This window comes from Python bivittatus, unplaced genomic scaffold, assembly GCF_059951505.1.
Source record: "Python bivittatus isolate LINGU-HERP-01145 unplaced genomic scaffold, Pbiv_v1 ctg000850_np1212, whole genome shotgun sequence".
Lineage (NCBI taxonomy): Eukaryota > Metazoa > Chordata > Lepidosauria > Squamata > Pythonidae > Python > Python bivittatus.
In genome coordinates, this window is record NW_028277112.1 from 1,251,543 (window position 1) to 1,270,101 (window position 18,559).

Below are 18,559 nucleotides of genomic sequence, written 5' to 3' on the forward strand. Positions count from 1 at the left end.
TATTCACAATTTTTTCTTCTCTGAAAATACGTATAGGGGCCAAGTGTCATTCTTGTCTATAAAGATAATGATAATGCTGGCACTTCATGTTGCAGATTCCCTTTTTTTAACATCAAAGGAATCTTTAAAAAGAAATATATATATATATAGATAGGTAGGGCAGGAAGCCTGGCAGACACTAGCAGAAATTGCTTTCCTCTGAGTTAAAGATACCAAAATGTCTATTGTTTCACAAAAGTGTTCCTATCAAAGAAATTAGAACCAAGAGTTAATTCCACTGAAAAACCAATGTTTGTAAATAAGGGAACTATGTTTTTCAGTTATGTGCATCAACAGGATATGAAAAGTGCAAATAACTCCAACACTTTAAAAGACTGGACTCCTTGAGATTAAAAAGTAGCCCTGAATTAGATTTAGTTATGTTTTTGTTGGTATGCTGAAAAGCAGTTGTCTTTCGCCATTCTGTGGCTTCAAACAGAATGCTTCTGTTATTAACCAAAATTCCCTTACTTTTTTGGTGTATGGGAGGAGGACCCATGCCCCAAGAAAGCCCAATCCCAGTTGAGAAGTGAAAGCTAGTCTAATGTAAAAGGATAAAATGCTTTTCTGACAACACTATGTAATTTCTTCATGACTCAGAATCAACAGAAGAGGGAAATGACTAAAATATCTTTCTGAATAGCCACTTAACTGAGAAAGTATTGGTTATTGAAATAGGATTGCTATATATTCTGACAGAAAACCAGACACATTTTATGGTCTCTTATGATGCAAAAAATTCAATATCCAGTTACTTCTCAAAATGTAATTGTCAAATAATAAAATTATTCATGCAGAAAATTTTGGATTTGTTGAAGAACTTGAACTTGATATCACAGTCTAAACTGGCTCTTCAGTCTGAAGATTAAATTAAATTAAAGATTAAAGTTCGAGTGTGATTCCCATGAATTCCTGGTGACTGCATTTATGGATTTTTCTTGGCAGTGTTAAGAAATGGTTTGCCATTGCCTTCTTCTAGGGTTTTTGTTGTTTTTGTATTTTGACTTCCCAGTCAACCCTAAAAATTCCAGGTGGTCCCTCTTCCACCGCAACTTAGGTACAGAGGTCATCCAAGGTTAGCCAAGTTTTGAAGCTTGTTTAGGATTTTTTCAACTTAATTGTTGCTCTGCAGCTGCCAAGAGAAGAATCATCATGCTATATTTATGAAAAACAGTTCTTACTCCAATGAGAGTAGTAACAGTGATTATCCTAACCTAGAGTAGAATAAGAGTGATAATTTTAGGTTTTTTTCTTAAGCAAACCACATTACTTACCTTCAGCACCCACATGCAGTAGAAAGATAATAATACTGACCTACTTTTTAAAAATCACAACAATATGGTGACACTTTTTTTTGTAACACCCTCATCTGGATCAACTGGTGTCTGCATGTGTTTTTGTGTAGACAGTGGTGTGTAGTAAGAACTCTAAAAAACCAGTCAACTCTCAAAAGAGACCTACTCATACGCAGAATTAAACTAATTCCACTTAGTCCTATAGGAACATTCAAACCTAGTATTTCAAGAAAAAGACCTGGAGATTAATTAATTCATTAATGGAAAAGTTTTTCCATTATAGAATTTACAGCCACGTCTCACAGCACAGAACATACTTCCCAAGCAAAAGCATCCAAACCTTCTGGCCAATAGTAAGGGAACCAGTAAAGTCAAAAAATCTTGCCAATTCTCTCTTGGTGCAAGAACTCATGACATACTAGGCACTACTTGTAGAAACTAGTGGGTGGGTTTTGATTACTTGGGTGGAATTTGATTACTTTGATTCTGTGCTGCCAAAACTTTCAGTAAGGACTGACTGGGTTAGTGGCTGACTGGGTTAAGCATATTGTGGAAACAGGGCCTGTGTATATGAAGAATTTTCAATTATTCTGCAACTGCTACATATGAAATATAGGCATGAGAAAAATAAAGAGTATATTTGGCTTACCTGAAACAAGAAAATCTTTATTTATTCCTGAGTATTTTAATTATTAACTTAATATCTAATCTTTAAAGGTGTGGAAATACTGTACCAGAAGAAAACAATACTAGAATACAGTGGTACCTCGGTTCACGAACGCTTCTGTTCACGAACAATTCGGTTCGCGACCAGCACCGTTTGCAAAATTTTGCTTCCGTTCGCGAACTCCGCATCGGGTGACGAACATGACCCGCGGCCATTTTCCCTGCTGTGACACATGGTCGTGGCTTCCTGTAGGGAGGGGGACTCTCCCTCCAAACAATAACCGCTTCCCCACCCGCCTTCCTGTCCTCCACTCCAGAAGTCACCTCGAGCAAGGTTAGCATTCTCTCTCTTCGTACTGTACTGTACTGTACTTTGTTTCATATTTTTGTGGTTTTAAAAAAAATACATATGGCTCAGAACGGATTAACCGTATTTACATTGAACCTTATGGGAAAATTTGATTCGGTTGGTGACCAAAATCAGTTGGTGACCACATTCGTAAGGGTCAGAACGGATTAACCATATTTACATTGAACCTTATGGGAAAATTTGATTCGGTTCGTGACCAATTCGGTTTGCGACCAGAGTCGCGGAATGAATTAAGTTCATGAACCAAGGTACCACTGTATATAATTTCATTTTTGGCTAAGTGTTTTGAAATGTTGAATAGATCAGTTGTTCCTACATTTATTTCCCATTTTAAGAAATTATATTATGTTTTAATCTTTCTAAAAAATAATTGACTCATAAATTGACTCATCATATTTGTTAGACTTAAATCTCCCTTTACAAATCCCATTATCCTATTATCATTTACTCAAATGTGACTATTCAATTTATTTCAGTAGAACTTGCTTCAAAGAATTGCTATACAATTTTATCTTTATTGGCCTCAAATCTATTAGAAGTTCACAACTTTCATTGTTTTAAATACTCCTAGCAATACTTTGTTATTACAACTACACAGCGGTTTCCAAGATTATAGCATAATTAATTATATCCTACAAGTTGGCATTAGTCCATGATAGAAACCAATGAATTTGTATAGACTATATTAGCATTCATAGCAAACTTTTCAAATACTTCAATGGACAAATGATCTCAGTCTGAAATCTCCAGAATAACAGATAGAATGACATTTTCCATGTCCTGCTTATCTAATACTGCATCAGCACTACCAAGAAGACTGACAAAGCCAATATTTGCCTATACAACATCTAGTTCCAGAATAAACATGAAGAATGATTCTTGAATTCTAACTGTTCAAATACTTCATTATATTGTGACATCATTTGCCACAAACAAGGCTTCAATGTAGTAAAAATAAACCTTATGCTTATATTGTTGTGCACATTTACCATGAGAGTAAGATCCACTGAACCTTGCGTCCAGTAGCTACATATAGGACTGCACTGTTTTGACTTCCCCAGTTATGCTAAGGCTGATTTTTAAAAATAAGTTATTTGAACAATAGACAGTAAATGGCCTCCAGTTTGTTTTTATTGATTACTTTCTGCTAGCTTTTGAAAGATTCCATAAATGGAATTACCACTTTCTAAATGAGACTATTGGATTTCCAAATCAAAACTAGGTTCTTGGAACAGGAAATTTAAACAGATTTGAAAGTATTTTTAATTTCCACAGAATTTATTTACATGTGCTACGCAGGGAAAGAGTTAGTTAAATCGCGTTTGGCCAGCCATGGGACCTTTATACTTTCAAAAACACTTAAATATTTGCCTTCTCACTTGAGCTCTTCTCCCTTTTCCCCTTTTTAGAAGTAACTTACTAGCACTAAAGCAACAATTCTACAGGTATTTACCTAGGAGTACTATCCATTTACCTCACTTACTTCTTCTAGAGTAGTGGTATAAAAGATGGATCCTTCTCCTCCCCATTTGTTGTTTGTGGAATGAAACTATAGCAGCACAATTGGGAAAGGAAAATAATACTGTAAACAAAACCCCAAACTGAGTTCATCCCACAGTGATAGTCAGCAGGGGCTTTAGCACGTGTTCCCACTGAGGTCAGCATGGCCAGCCCTGTTGTCGGGCTTTTGTAAAACCACAAAGCCCCAAAGGGTCTGGGACAGGACAAAGCAATCCGCTCCTTGATGGGGGTTGCTTGTGAACATGCGTGTTGAGTTATCTTTCCTGAATGCACACCATGTACTCTGCTGTTCATTTTGGCCTTCTTGTTACTTTTTTTTTTTTTTTTTACTTGATGTCCCAATCCTATTGTGCAAGCCACCTCAAGTTATGGCATACAAATTGATCAATGAAACAAATAAAAACCAACCCCACATTGCTACCTGTAGAATAAAGGAATGCATGACTCTAGAATTCCTTCCTGCTACAAACAGAATTTATTCCCAAGAATGTCATTGGCAATTTAGCTCTGAACGTCTCTGAAATCTTTGAAAGGATGATGAGAGGGTATATCCCTATCCTTCAGACATCGGGTGAGGTGGTACAATTAATGTGGGTCAGTAACATTTAAGCTAGGGCTCCCTGCCCCTCCACCTTGTTCCTGTAGTATCTACAGAGTCTTGGGCAAGGCTAAAATGGGTTGTGCCTCCAGGAGCATGTGCTCTTCAATCTTCAAACTGCTGTAAAGATCCTCCTTTTGCATGAAGCAACCTAGGAGAGTCACCAAACGCACATCCAATTTCTCACCCTTTATCATAACTCCTTTACAGGTAGTCCTTGTTTAGCGACTGCCTCATTCTGTGACTGTTTGCAGTTACAACGGTGATGAAAAAGTAACTTTGTGACCAATCCTTGCATTCACGACCTTTGCAGGTCTGTAAAGCAAAGGAAAGCTGAAGCAAGATCATAAGCACAGCCGCAGTTTCACATAGCAACTGCTTCCCAGTCCCACCTGTGGTTGCTAAACAAGGACTACCTGTATTCATAGGACAGCCTCCGATGGTTCACAGTTGCCTCTTGCTCTCAGTACCACAACTCTCATCAATTCATGAGAGAGGGAAAAGGGTTTCTCTAAAAATGAAGGTTTTCTTACACTCCTGGGGAGTCCTGTTTAGTTAAAGAGAATATCTTCTTTTTTCTGCTTAGCATGTTCCTATTAATACAGGGAATGATTAACATTCGCTGAAGAAAAAAGCTATAGATATGTTAGCACTGTTTAGTCGAATATGTTTATGCATGAAATATGGGCGTTTAAAATAAAATCATCCAACCTCCTCACATACACAGAAGAAAAAAAAATCCTGTCTGACAGACCTTTATTTATTCTATTAGGATAATTAATTGAGTACTGACAGCTAAAGCTTGTACAGAACAGCTGCCTTGTACAAGAGCCACTGCAACTAAGCATACTGAGACCTGCTCTGGATAAGAATTCAACATGAACCTCATCTTATGGACTATGAAATTATTGTAATAAATCTGTTTTACCTCACAGAATGTCAGGGAGGCAAGTGAGATTATTTATATTCTGCCAAAATCAGTGAAGATAATGAGCTCTGAAGAGAAATTGGCACCATTTTCCTAAACTGTAACAGGCTGTAGAAAACCCCAATATCATAAACTAATACATGACTGAGAAAATCGTGATGTCTTAAGTCAATGTTTCTCAACTTCAGCAACCTTTTTTTAGATTTTTTATCCCACCATTCTTATTTTTATAAATAACTCAAGGTAGTGAACATACCTAATATTCCTTCCTCCTCCTATTTTCCCCACAACAGCAACCCTGTGAGGTGGGTTGGGCTGAGAGAGAGTGACTGGTCTCAAGTCAACCAGCCAGCTTTCATGCCTAAGGCATGACTGGAACTCAAGGTCCCCTGGTTTCTAGCCTGGTGCCTTAACGTTAGACCAGACTGGCTGGGGGAATTCTGGGAGTTGAAGTCCACACATCTTAAAGATACCAAGGCTGAGAAACACCATTAACTGCTTGCATGTTCCAGTAATGTTAACGGGATCCAAGGGAATGATGTCCAGTGTCCTAAATCCAGTCCTTGAGGTCTACCTCACAAAATGGCCACACACTTTTCACAGCCATGATTACTTTTTGTACTCCAATATGGCAATGCATCTTTAAAATAGCACCACCAAACCATACAGTAACAATGAAAAAACTACACAACAGCAAGAAAAATTCCACCTCCCAAGCCACAGAAATTAAAAGCAACTGCAACGGTTTTGAGGTTTTCAGCAAGCTATTTTTGTGAAATCAAGTGAAGTCAAGTATTAAAAATGGCCCACAGAAAAGGCCTACAGCGCTGTGGAACAAAAGGCACAATAATATCCGTGGAAAGTTGCCATTTTACTGTGTTAAATAGCTGCTAGGGAGCATGATAGCTTTCACATCAAGAATGGTAACTTGTGATCTTAAGAGATTGTATATGAAGGTAGTTCCAGCTGAAGTTTTTATCATGTGGTTGATCTTCTAACACAAAAATGTACAGTATTTCATTTGTAAATCTTCCATTTTTCCCACTTTTTCAGAGAACAGAATACCTGCATAATGTATTTTGACTAGCAGCGGTGCAAGACCTCTTTCCAGGAGTACCTTTAGTTTCAAAGGAGTTATTGTTCGGATTATAAAGAACCAAAATGAAAGAGAATGCCCAAAATCTTGTTAACGCTTGGAGAAATCTGGGAACAGCCTTGCTTTCTTCTCACTGCATCTTATGTCAATGCCATTTTTTCTCCATTGTTTTTAATCCATTAAAACCAGCGGGCCATTAAAAGAAAACAAGGAAATCCAAAATATGCTTAGCTATATTTTACAATTAGTTTTACTCCCTTGCATAAAAAAGTATGAATCCATTTGATAATTTCAGATATTGAACCACACTTTGGAATGGGCCCGTAATGAATGGGTTTTAGGATAATTGCAGTTCTCTTAAAAAAAAAAAAAAAGTTAGCACCCAATTATATTTCCTAAGTATGGGGGGGGGGGGGTTTAAAAAAACTAAGTCAGTAATCCTTTTCCAAGCAAAACATTTCACTCTTTAAAAATCAACAGACATCTATTCCTGTTTTCCCTAACTTCACGCTTCTGAATGTATTCAGCTACAATTCCAAAATTCCCAGTCCTCTTCCTTTTTCCCTTCGTGTAAAATTATTCAGAATTCATAAATATACAGTGTGCCATATGACTGGGTTTTTGTGTTATTAGAATAGAAAAATGAATTCTTTATTAATCTCTCATATGTACTGTGTATTCCATCCTTATTTCATGGGGCTTAGGAAGGTATAGTCAGCCTGTAAAGATGCATCTTTTTCTTCAGGCTAGCAAACTCAATCTTCCATGTCCAAATCCGATGTGCAATTGTCTACATCTCATTGCTTTTACTGCTAGCTATAAACAATTCACCTCTGGTTATAAACATGGCTATACGCTTGCTTTATTCTTGAAGTCACACAACTTCATGTGAGCTTTTACTGGATCAGTCTATGCATAGGATTGGCAGGAAGATCAAGAAGAGATTCTTCCACCTCCTAATTGTTTGTATATGGAGATAAAGCGTGTAACTAAGGCGTCCATCAGGCACAGTCTGTGCAATTTTCATCATGCCTACTAGATCTGGCCTACGAACATCTAGATAGCCACTACATGGCAGCAAAGACATATAGAACTCAGGATTTTGCAGTCCAGATCTGGTAGCCCTAGTTTCATGAACCTAAAAGGCAGAGATGGGGAATCTTTTGGTCACTGGCTTAATTTAGCTGAGCAAGCTTACCCATGCAACTGCAAGGTCTCAGATTGGGCAAGGTCTCGCCTTGCCCAAACTTCCCCACCCTAACCATTGGAAGTGGAGAAAGTACAGTTCCTAAACTTCAAGGAAGATTCCCTAGTGGAATTGTTTCTTGTGAAAAGCAATTCAATAGAAATGTAATTGTGGAAATGTAATTGCACAGCTCCAGCTATGCTGATCAGTCTTGCAGAAAAACAAGGATCAATGCAAAATAGAGACAAACACAGTTCCAACACTTTGGAATCCTAATGAGTAATTGTACTGGTGGAAAATTTACGAAAGTTTAAGAGACTTATATGCAATCCAGACATGATTGCCTCATATTATGGATGATACTTAGATTTACTACAATAATAAAGCAGTGTGTCTTGGTTATTCCTTTATCATTTTCTAACCAAGTACTTTACAGTTATTTTTAGGTTTGAATTATAGGACAACTATACAAGTCTTTTTCCATATAAGACTCACTCCTGAAATGACACAGAATTGTGACAGCAATAATATCACTTACAAAAAAATACATCTTATCCTTGGATTATTCCTTTGGCTGTGATTTATTACCACTGATACTGAAAAAACAGTTATTTTCCTTCCCAGTTTTCATGTTTGTAGGCCAAAGTGTTTCCCCTCAATTGTGCCAACAGATTTGTTAATATTAGGAAATTGCATTGTGCACTATTTAGTACTTCATAAGAGGAGCTTATGCTACTTTATCCATAAAAAGATTCTGTCCAATAAAAACATCTGTAAAATTATACAGATGTTGCCAATGTGATGTAGGCATTTAAGATGTTTTCATGGAACATGTGGCAACACCAGGATGAAGCCAGAGTTAATCCATATAGGAAAGACCTACTGAAAAGAGAGAGAGTAATGTAATCATGACTCCACCATACCTCAGAAATTTATTTAAAAATTGTCTAAATTCTTACTGCGGGTCCTACAGTGGATGTTTTATTTGTACAACATTTTGAACTGCTGAGAGTCCTAAGGGAGTCCCTACACAAATTGAATGAATGGAATAATACCAAAGACACTGAAATGCCTCTGAATACATAAATATATACAGTGGTGCTTAAAAGTATGTGAACCCTTTCGAATTTTGTTTTTCTGCATAAATATGACCTAAAACATGATCTGTTCTCCCCATATCCTAAAACTAGATAAAGAGAACCAAGTTAAACAAATCAAAAACATTACACTTGTTCATTTATTTATGAATGTCTGGTCACTCATTTTTTAGTCAATACATATTCATTCAAGACTCATTCATTCCTGACCCTATCTCCTCTTGTTTACAATGCACACTTCTTCTGTACCCCATTCCCAGCGCATTCAACTTACTTTTCCGGGTCTCCTGACATACCAAACTCTGATTTGCATATAACAAAGTAGGCACAACCACTCTTATTATACACAACCATTTTTGCTTCTTTTGATAAACATTCATTCCTTGCATTTTGATAAATGTTCATTCCTTGCGATCCCATATTGCGATCCCATATTGCAATCACATATTGTATGTATTGTTAATGTATCCCAAGGCACACTGATTCATCTACTTAATCTAGGGTTTTTGCCGTTTATATATAACTTGCAATTGTTCACTCCAAAACCCCTATCAAATTCAGTCCCTGGTCTTTGATACACTAATTTTCACATCCATGCACTTCATCGTACAACCCGTCTAAAACTTGCTAGCAGGTTCTCAGTCAACAACATGGCATCATCTGCATACAAAGTATGTATACAGTACATTTACATTCTGAACCAACACTTCTCTCTTTATCACAAGTATTCCTTAAATAGTTATCCATAAATATGTTAAACAACCAACAAGACATTATCATACATCCTTACTTTACTCCCTGCTCCATGCTGAATCTGAGCAGTCCATTCCTCATGCTTTACTTCCCTCCTATACAGCTGTTACTACATTTTGCAACCAAACTTTTTTTAATAGTTTTTTATTGCATAAGCTTTGACAAATTATTTTAAAGAGATCACACAAAATTAAGATACAAAAAGCAAAGTAAAATATAATCAACTACTAATAAAATATAAGTAAAAACATTATGAAAAAACTTTTGGTAATGCAGTCTCCCCTTCCCTCCCATTTATTTACCCAACCACTAACTATTGCCTAAATATTTGTACTGTTTATAGTCTTGTTATTTGATTTATTATTTTTTATTGGTCTCTTAACTCTTTTTCTAAAAAACATATTCTAAGTGTCTGAATTTGCCCTGCTGTGTAATGTATTGTAGAGAAAGGAGCCATTCCTGCTTAAATTTAGAATGTATACTGTCACTTTTGCCATTTCTGCATATTCTCCAGTTTTGGTCTCCCAATCTTATATAGTTGAAAAAGTTTCACTTTACCAATGTTGTGCCAAATTTGTTGTTGCAGCTGTCAGCATACATCTTAGTAAATTGTGATACTTTTCATTTATGTTTTCTGGAATTATTCCTAATAAAAATATTTGTGGTTTCAGTTCAAATTTAATTGTAAAATTTTCTGAATATTTTGATGTATTTCCTTTCAGTAATTTTGAGTTTTCTTACCACCAGATAAATGTTCTTTCTCTGTTGTAGCATTTCCAGCATTTGTTGTTATATGAACTGTCCTCTTAGTAATCACTAATGGAGTTATATACCATCTGTAAAACATTTTATGCCAATTTTCCCTCAAATTATAGTTTGGAGTAAATTTTATTCATTTTTTTCCATAGCTGTTCCCATTGTTTTACTGAAATTACATCTTTGAAATTTTGCATCAATTTTATCATGTAATTTTTAATTTGTTCCATCTCCATATCATACTTTAATAACAATACACACAAACATACACACACATTCTAATAGATGATCTTGATTTTGTATAAGTGCTTCAAATTCTGTCTTTCTCAAGATCCCTCCTTCTTTCTTGAGATCACTTTTTATTTTCCCAACAAATTCTAAATACATCAACCTTGGTAAGTTCCTATCTTCACTGAGCAGTTCTTGATGTGTCTGTAGTCTATTTTCTGAGTCTGGATGTTCCATGTTGGCATAAATGATTAAATTTTTCTTCCTGTAGTTGTCCTTGAAGTAAAAGGCATTTGGTAGTGACACTATTATCCTTGCTTTTTAGAAGATTCTATATTTTTAAAAAACATTGTTTTATACTATCTTCAATTTTTTTCTCTTTTTCTTTCTTTATACCATAAACACTTATAAAGTCCATAAGACACCTCTTTCTATATAATTGATATTCTGCTGTTTGGGGATTTTATCTATTCTGTTATCCATGATAGACAGCTTCCTCAATAATATAATTTAAGGTTAGGAAATGCAAGTCTGCCTCTTTCTGTTGAGACTTGTGAAATTTTAAATATTACTCTCAGTTTTCTTCCCATTTCATATAAATCTATAGATTGTTCTTTGCAAGTCCTGCAAGCTTCTGTCTGAGAATGGAATTGATGCTATTTGGAATAGGAAATTCACCTTGGGTAGTATATTCATTTTTATGGTTGCTATAAGTCCTAGCTCATAAAGTTTTAGTTTTTTCCATGTATCAGGATCTTATTTTACTTTCTTCTATAATGTATTATTTATTGAAATATATCTTTGTTGTATCCTGTCAGATACAGTCCCAAATACTGCATATCACTTTTTTTTTTTTGTTATATCACAACCAGCCTCTTTTTTCACAAAGTTATCTTTTTCAGAGGTTAAGTCACTTGTTATTATCTTTGCTTTCTTTTCATTAATTTTGCAACCTGAGAAATGGCCAAGTCTTTGACTGTTTTCATCAACTGTCTTTCAGCTCTGTGGTTGCATAATAGTTAATATTACATCATCTGCCTAGCGTTTCATTTTGTATCCTCTCCCTGAATTCTGACCTCAGTTATTTGTTTGACTTTTCAGATCTTGTCCACCAAAACTTCAAGAGGAATTACAAATAGTAAAGGAGAGAGTGGATGTCCTTGTCTTGTACCTTTACTCACTGAAAAACTTGTGGAAAGTATTCCATTTGTTGCAATTTTGTTCTTTGCCATTGACATATAGTCTCCATCCAAGTTGTGAATTCTTCTCCTGGATTCATTTTGTTTAAAACCTCTTGTAAGACAGCCACTCCAAATTATCAAAGCTTTTTCTACATTTAGGAATATTAATGTCATCTTTTTCTTATTGTTGATGTATTCTAATACATTTATTATGAACCTCCTGTTGTCCTTCATGTTCATCTTGGGAATGTAGCTTGTTTTGGAAATACACTTTCTCAGACATTTAGCTAGTATTTTAGTGAATAATTTATAATTGACATTCAGTAGAGAAATTGGTCTACATGATTGAAGTTTCCTCAAACCATTCCCTTCTTTGCTATTCAAAGTTATATATGCTTCTTCCCATGTATTTGGTATTGTTTTTGACACTTGAATTTCATTCATCATCCTTATTCACCTAAAATATTTCATAATTCAAATCTATTCACTTTATCATACACCTTTTCCAAATCAATATATGTACAAAAAAAGGTCTTTCTTACATTCATACAGTTCTCAATGACCTGCTAAAGAGCAAGTCTGGTCTGCACATACCCTGCCCAGCATAAAAGCACACTCACTTTCACCAAATTTTGCTCACTGTCACCTCTTGTACTCTCCAGGGCACACTTAAAGATTAATCCCCCTTTAATTGTCACATTTATTCTTGCTACCTTTCCCTTTATATATTGGAACAATAATGCCATTCTTCTTTTTTGTCAGGCACAGATGCAATCTTCAGGTATACATTAAAGTAGTAGCACAGCAATTCCATCAGCAAACATCCACACATTAACATTTCTACATTTGCAAAATCAACATACGCAGCACTAGCATTTTTTTAACATTCTCACAGCATTTATTACTTCCTTTTCAAGGACATCAGCAGTAACAGCAGCTAAGGAGAGGTAGGGAAAAAATGACACTGGGAAGTTCACAGGATGGATTGGATGTGTTCAATTAGACACACCAAGCTTGAAGCTAAGGAAATTGGCAGTGGCAGCGTTTAATGGGAAATAAGGAAAGGAAAGCACTGAGAAAATAGGGGGACAATCATTGGCAAAAGCGGCTAAAGACAATAGTGGAAAGTTTGACAAATTGCTTGACCAGCTTGCACAGGCCATGGGGAGGAAGGGAGAGAGGACTGAGGCATATCAGTCTTGTCCTATTCAACCCACAAGATCTCTTCAGATTTCGTTTTAAATGTTCTGAGTTTGGTTCTGCAAACCATAACCTGCCTGGAAAAGTTCTGCAGAACTTCCAAAACACAATGTGTTTGTTTCAGATTTGAAACAAAACACATTTTCTGTTTTGTATACATTCCATGAAGACAATCAAGGTGCTAAGGTATCTATGCTTAGGGAGGGGGTGGTGGGGGATTCTGAAAGAATGTAAGATGAGGCAAGAGTTCCTACCAATGGAAACCACCTATCCTACAGCTCCACAGGATATATTGCAAAATTGATTTTGCAATGTTTTCTCTGAATCAACAGTTAAGCCAAAAATTAACCAGCTCAGTTTGTAAACATTTGCACAACCCATGGAGACATCAGGTATAATGCTGATCTCAGGTCAGTGCAATCCTTGAATATAGAAGGGAATTTAAATCAGGATAAAGAGATTTATACACGAATTATAAAACAAATATAAATAAATAAACTCTGAGAAAGATACAAAAGGATTTGCCACTGCTGCCCTGAGTTGACAGGAAAATAAGCTATATTTTACTATAGGAAAGAATGTCCCATACCTGTATCGGGATTATCAAACTTTTTTAAATAAGGAAAAATGTATTTCACTGAGCAGTGTTGGCCCTGGTAGACATAGCATACCTAAGTGATGGCATCAGCCTGTTTGGTGCTGCTCCATACCTGCCATTCTCTGAATAGTCATTTCCAAAGAGCCTGGACACTGGCCGTGAGATCCACCTCTATTGGTCCAGTGTCCACGTTTGTGCCTTCCCTACCAACTCAGTCTCTGACTTTCTGACTTTGTCACACTGAAAAGTAAGATCTGGACAGAAATTTTACTCTGATTCAGATAAGAAGTAAGGATGTATGAATTACAGGTAGTCCTCACTTAACAACTATTTGTTCAGTGACTTTTCAAAGTTATGACAGTGCTAAATGAAGGGACTTACAACCCCTAGCCGAAGTTATGGCGATCTGGCAATTGGTTCATCCTTATGGCCGGTTGCCAAGTGCCCCATGATCATGTGATCACCATTTGTAATCTTCCCTGCCAGCTTCCCCAGAAAGTCAATGGGGAAGCCAGCAGGGAAGGTGGCAAGCCACTGCCGCCTGCCGAGCGGACTCCCTCTCATCTCTCGGGGCTGGCTGAAAAAGCTCCATGCCGAAATCCAAGCAGGATTTCAGCATGGGGGATTTTCAGCTAGTCCCCAGAACTCCATGCACTAAATGCCCTATGCTGAAATCCTGCTTGGATTTCAACACAAAGCTTTTTCAGGCAGCCCCCAAATCTCCATGTGCTAAATGCCCCCACATGAAGCATTTAGCACATGGAGCTTTGGGGGCTGCCTGAAAAAGCTTCATGCTGAAAGAAGGATTTTTAGTCATGGCTGATTTTCAGCCCCAGAGTGGAAAACCTTCAGAAGCCTCTCCATTCTGGGGCTGAAAATTGAAGCGGTTCTGAGGCCTTCATGCACCTGACCCACACTGTACCCCTGCGCACCCGACCCGACCCTCCCACACACTCCCAAGCACCTCCTCACTTCCTCCCCCACCTGGCAGGGCCTGGGGCTTACAACTTCCTGCTGGCTTCCCCACTGACTTGATAGTGGGAAGCCAGCAGGAAGTTGCCTCGCCTAACAACCAGGACATTCACTTAACGATGGCAACCAGGACTGCCAGGATTGTGGTCGCTAAGCAATGCAGTCATGTGATGTTTCGCCTAGCGACCACATCACTTAGTGATGAAGGTTGTGGTCCCAGTTATGGTTGTTAGGTAAGGACTACCTTTATCATGATTTATTCACTCTTTTTTTGTACAGAGCATCCATACCACTTTATAAATTAATCATTATCAGCCTAAGAGAACTGAAAGAGTGAGCAAATAAAAAGATTTAGGCAGTAATCCTATACCCATTTCCCCATCAGTAATCCCTCTGAATTCAGTGGGATTTATTTCTGAGTACATATATTCAGAACTGCATTGTTAGTGGTCTATCAATCAGTTTTAAGCTCCTGTTACCATAGGATGTGATTTATTTAATAAAAACAATGTCTGTTTTTAATTTATTTTTTCAGTATTTTTAAAAATGCATTGTTTCTTCTATGTTTCTAGGGTATATTTATTACATGTTTGGCTTAAAGTTGAGGGAGACACTCATAAAAAAAATCTTATGAAAGATTCCATATACCCTTATATGTCAGAGTATCCATTCTTACTTTCTTTTTCATACATTGAAAATGTACTATTATTACATAAATTTATAAATCTCTGTGTTATTTTTCCTCATTTTTGCCCACCTCATTCAACAGAATTTACATAACTATGCTGAAGTTTACATGACTATGCTGCTTGCTTGCCTACAACAGAAATAATAATCATAAAGTTTCATACGAGTATCAGTGGAGGACAGATAAAATATGTGGGGCAATATCAGAGAAAATAATCATATTTGCTTTACTTACTGATGCTCCACTGAAGCTTTAAACCCATACAAATTTGCTCAACTGTTTTCAGTACCACAAGGTTGGTAAAATATAGTATGAGTAAGGATACAAAGTCTTTCTTTCTGCAGAATTAAACAATCCAGAATACTGACAATCCAGAATATATAATTTGCACTTACCAGACCATTGCAGTTGCTTATAGCTACTTTAGATGTACCATGCTGGCCATGTAAATATCCTGTATAGTGACAGTTGTCTAAAAAATCATGCTTCCACTGAGGTCCATCTTTACCCCAATATTCTACTGTGAAGTGTTTGGAGACCAAATCTGTGTTGAGAGTCAAGTTTAAATGAAAGTGCTTGCCATAGGCAGAAAGTTTAAAAAATAATTTAGAAACTGCCAGTTCTTGGTCATAAAATTCAGTACTCCTCTTCTTTCTTCCGCTGGGTTTAGCATTTTTCACAGTAAAGCTGAGGAAGGCTCCATTATGATCAACCCTTATTGGGATAGTTAGTTGATAGTGCTCAAGATAAGACAGGAATTCCTCTTTGAAATCACATGGTAAATCAATCCAAGAAATGGGCATAAAAAAGAAGAAAATATAAAAGGACACAAAAAGGAATAATACAACATTATCTACATTTTACGATATCCAAGCAACTTCAAGTTTAAAAAACAAAATTTCTTAAAGAAAATATTAGTTAATATTAATAAAAACTCTGTTTATCTATTTTATATTTGTTACTATGATTTGTACATCCAAGCTACATTTTTTGTTGTGACTCAGTATTTATCTATGAAAATAATTTGCATAAAAAAAGAATTTGGTCAATAAATAAAGGTTTAGTCTTATATCAAAAATTCCCACTGATTTCAAACAAATAGAAATATTAAAAAATGGCACAGATTAATGTCTTAATTTAGTTATCAAAAGAAAGTATACAATTGTAATCCTTGTCTAATTCCCCATGCCATAAAAGATTCCCAAATAAACTGTAATGGAAGAATTACATCTTTGCAGGTGTTCATTTATGTAAATCTGCTACCTCATTCAAGTTAACTAGGGAGTCAGTATACAGGTATATCTTATGATGCAGACAGGACCTTTAATGAGGCTGTAACTCATCACACTTCAATGAGCACACAAAAAGCATACATTTTAAGATATGTTTTAGACTATAAAATTACTTCAGTTATTTAGCTGAATAACTGAATGTTGAGGATTTATTAGGAAGTGATAAACTAAAATATTGATTTTTTTTAATTTGCTAATTTAAAAGTTTTAAATGTTAATTATATGCCCTGAGAGAAAATAAAATCATAATCCTTTATAATTTCTCTCACAATTAATATATCAGTATGTAAGAAAAGTGATTAGCAATGTATTTCTATATATGAGCACTCAGAAGTAAATTGAGTTCAGTGGGCCATACTCACAGGTAAGTAATTTAGGACTGCAACCAAATTGAAATACGTGTCAAAAGACATTAGCTTAAAAAGTTGGATCCCTACCTTGAGAACTATATGATAGCCTGTTGTCACCGTGATATTCTGACAAAACCATAATTAAGCACAAAATCCAGGTCAACGTCTTCCACAAAATTTCCATAATTTAGAAGAAGTAGGCTACCTATGTGCTACAGCTTTAACTCCACTCCAGAACTGCACCATAACCAGAAAATATTATATTTCTTCTGCTACTTCTCGTTCCACTTCTTGATATTTTGAAATAACATGGGTTTTTTTCCTATTGCAGACATTTTCAGTCAAAAAACAAATTAAAAAATTATTCCTTCATATTGCAATGAGGCGTTAAAGTGAATAGCCAACAAATGTTGTCCATTTCTTTACCTGAAAAGCACAAACAACATTGAAAATCATTATCACATGCTACCCTAACCACTACATCATCAATATTCTTGTTAACTGTAATAGGTCTACAGCATTCTTTTTTAGCTGAATTTTGTTTGTGTATATTATAATGGTTGGGTTCAATATAAAATTCCAAATTCTCCACAGACTTTCAACCAAAAAAACCTGACTAATTAGGCATTTCCAGAAAATATGTTCCAATTTGTTTACAACTGTGACAACACAATCTGGAAGGATTAGAATGGTACAGTTTAGTGTAGTGTCGCCTATACCTTAATATTCAGTTCCTGCTATTTGATGACATTGAAAAGGAATTCTGTGCCACAAAGAGCTCCAGTATGACTTATCAACCATATTTCCTAAGGAAGATATAAATCAATACAACATAAGATATCAATTCAATTCTTGTTGTTAGATATCAGATTTGTTCTAACAGCATTGGGAAATTAAAATGAATCTTTCATTGTCCAAGCAGTATTTAAGTGTGTTGGAAATTCCCCTACCTGAAAAACTGATACAACGAAGAGGAAGAATTTGAAAATTCCCACAATGTAGGACAATTTCACTAAAATTTGGTCATAATTTATTACCTATATTAACAATGTTTTTCCTATAAGGTTACCTTCATCTGTTTAAATGTCACTCTGGTCAGAAAAACTGATTATGGATGTTTTAAATGTTTACATTTCTCTCTACATTCACCTAAGTATTCATATATAGTAAGCTCTCAATTTAAGAGGTGAATAGGCCTATTAAACCCAAAAAGTATTACATGGCAAATGGAATTGTACACATATGTGACACCATTTCTCACATACACATTAGATTTTGTCCATTAAAGCAAACTCTGATAAATCCCTCTAGTTGCTTTTGGTTTTGCCATTGATTTTCCTTAATTCTATATTATATAGTACAGAATTCTATGTTGCTTTTCATCTTGGAAAAAAACATGACATTTGCTTTAGTTATCCAGTGTCACTCCTTCCACTCAACATCTCACAGGAGAAGGGTGAGGGTGGCTCCTTACTAGAGAGGGAAAAAGCCTTGTTTGGCAGTTCACCCTTACCAGATGATAACCCAAACATTTGCAGTAAGTTAATGCAGATCTGGAGAAAGCTTAGCTGAATGTGAGCTGCTTGCTGGTACTCTGCCTACATCCCCTAGCCTTTTCAGGGTTCTAGATATAGAGTCAGGTATATTTCTAGGACTGACATATACAGTAGCTTCAACAAGGATAGCAGATCCCTCTCAAAAGACACCACTATCTAGCCTATAGTTAAGACAGTAACCTTACTCTG

The 18,559-nt window shown here is 36.0% G+C and overlaps 1 protein-coding gene across 4 annotated transcripts in view; it reads right to left on the minus strand.

Moving 5' to 3' along the window:
* ADAMTS6 (ADAM metallopeptidase with thrombospondin type 1 motif 6) overlaps positions 1-18,559 on the minus strand; it is a 156,687-nt gene that overhangs the window by 121,403 nt on the left and 16,725 nt on the right. For 2 of the 4 annotated variants that reach the window (XM_088130337.1, XM_025163324.2), the window contains exons 2-3: positions 16,902-17,240; positions 15,568-15,935 (exon numbers count right to left, since the gene is read on the minus strand). The exons of 1 other annotated variant lie outside the window; for it this stretch is intronic. In XM_088130337.1, coding sequence (XP_087986463.1) covers positions 15,568-15,935; positions 16,902-16,998 — 465 coding nt within the window. In that variant the 5' untranslated portion in view covers positions 16,999-17,240. Of the gene's footprint in view, positions 1-15,567; positions 15,936-16,901; positions 17,241-17,533; positions 17,621-18,559 lie in introns of those variants that run through there. One more of the 4 variants, XM_088130336.1, reaches the window with a different exon arrangement.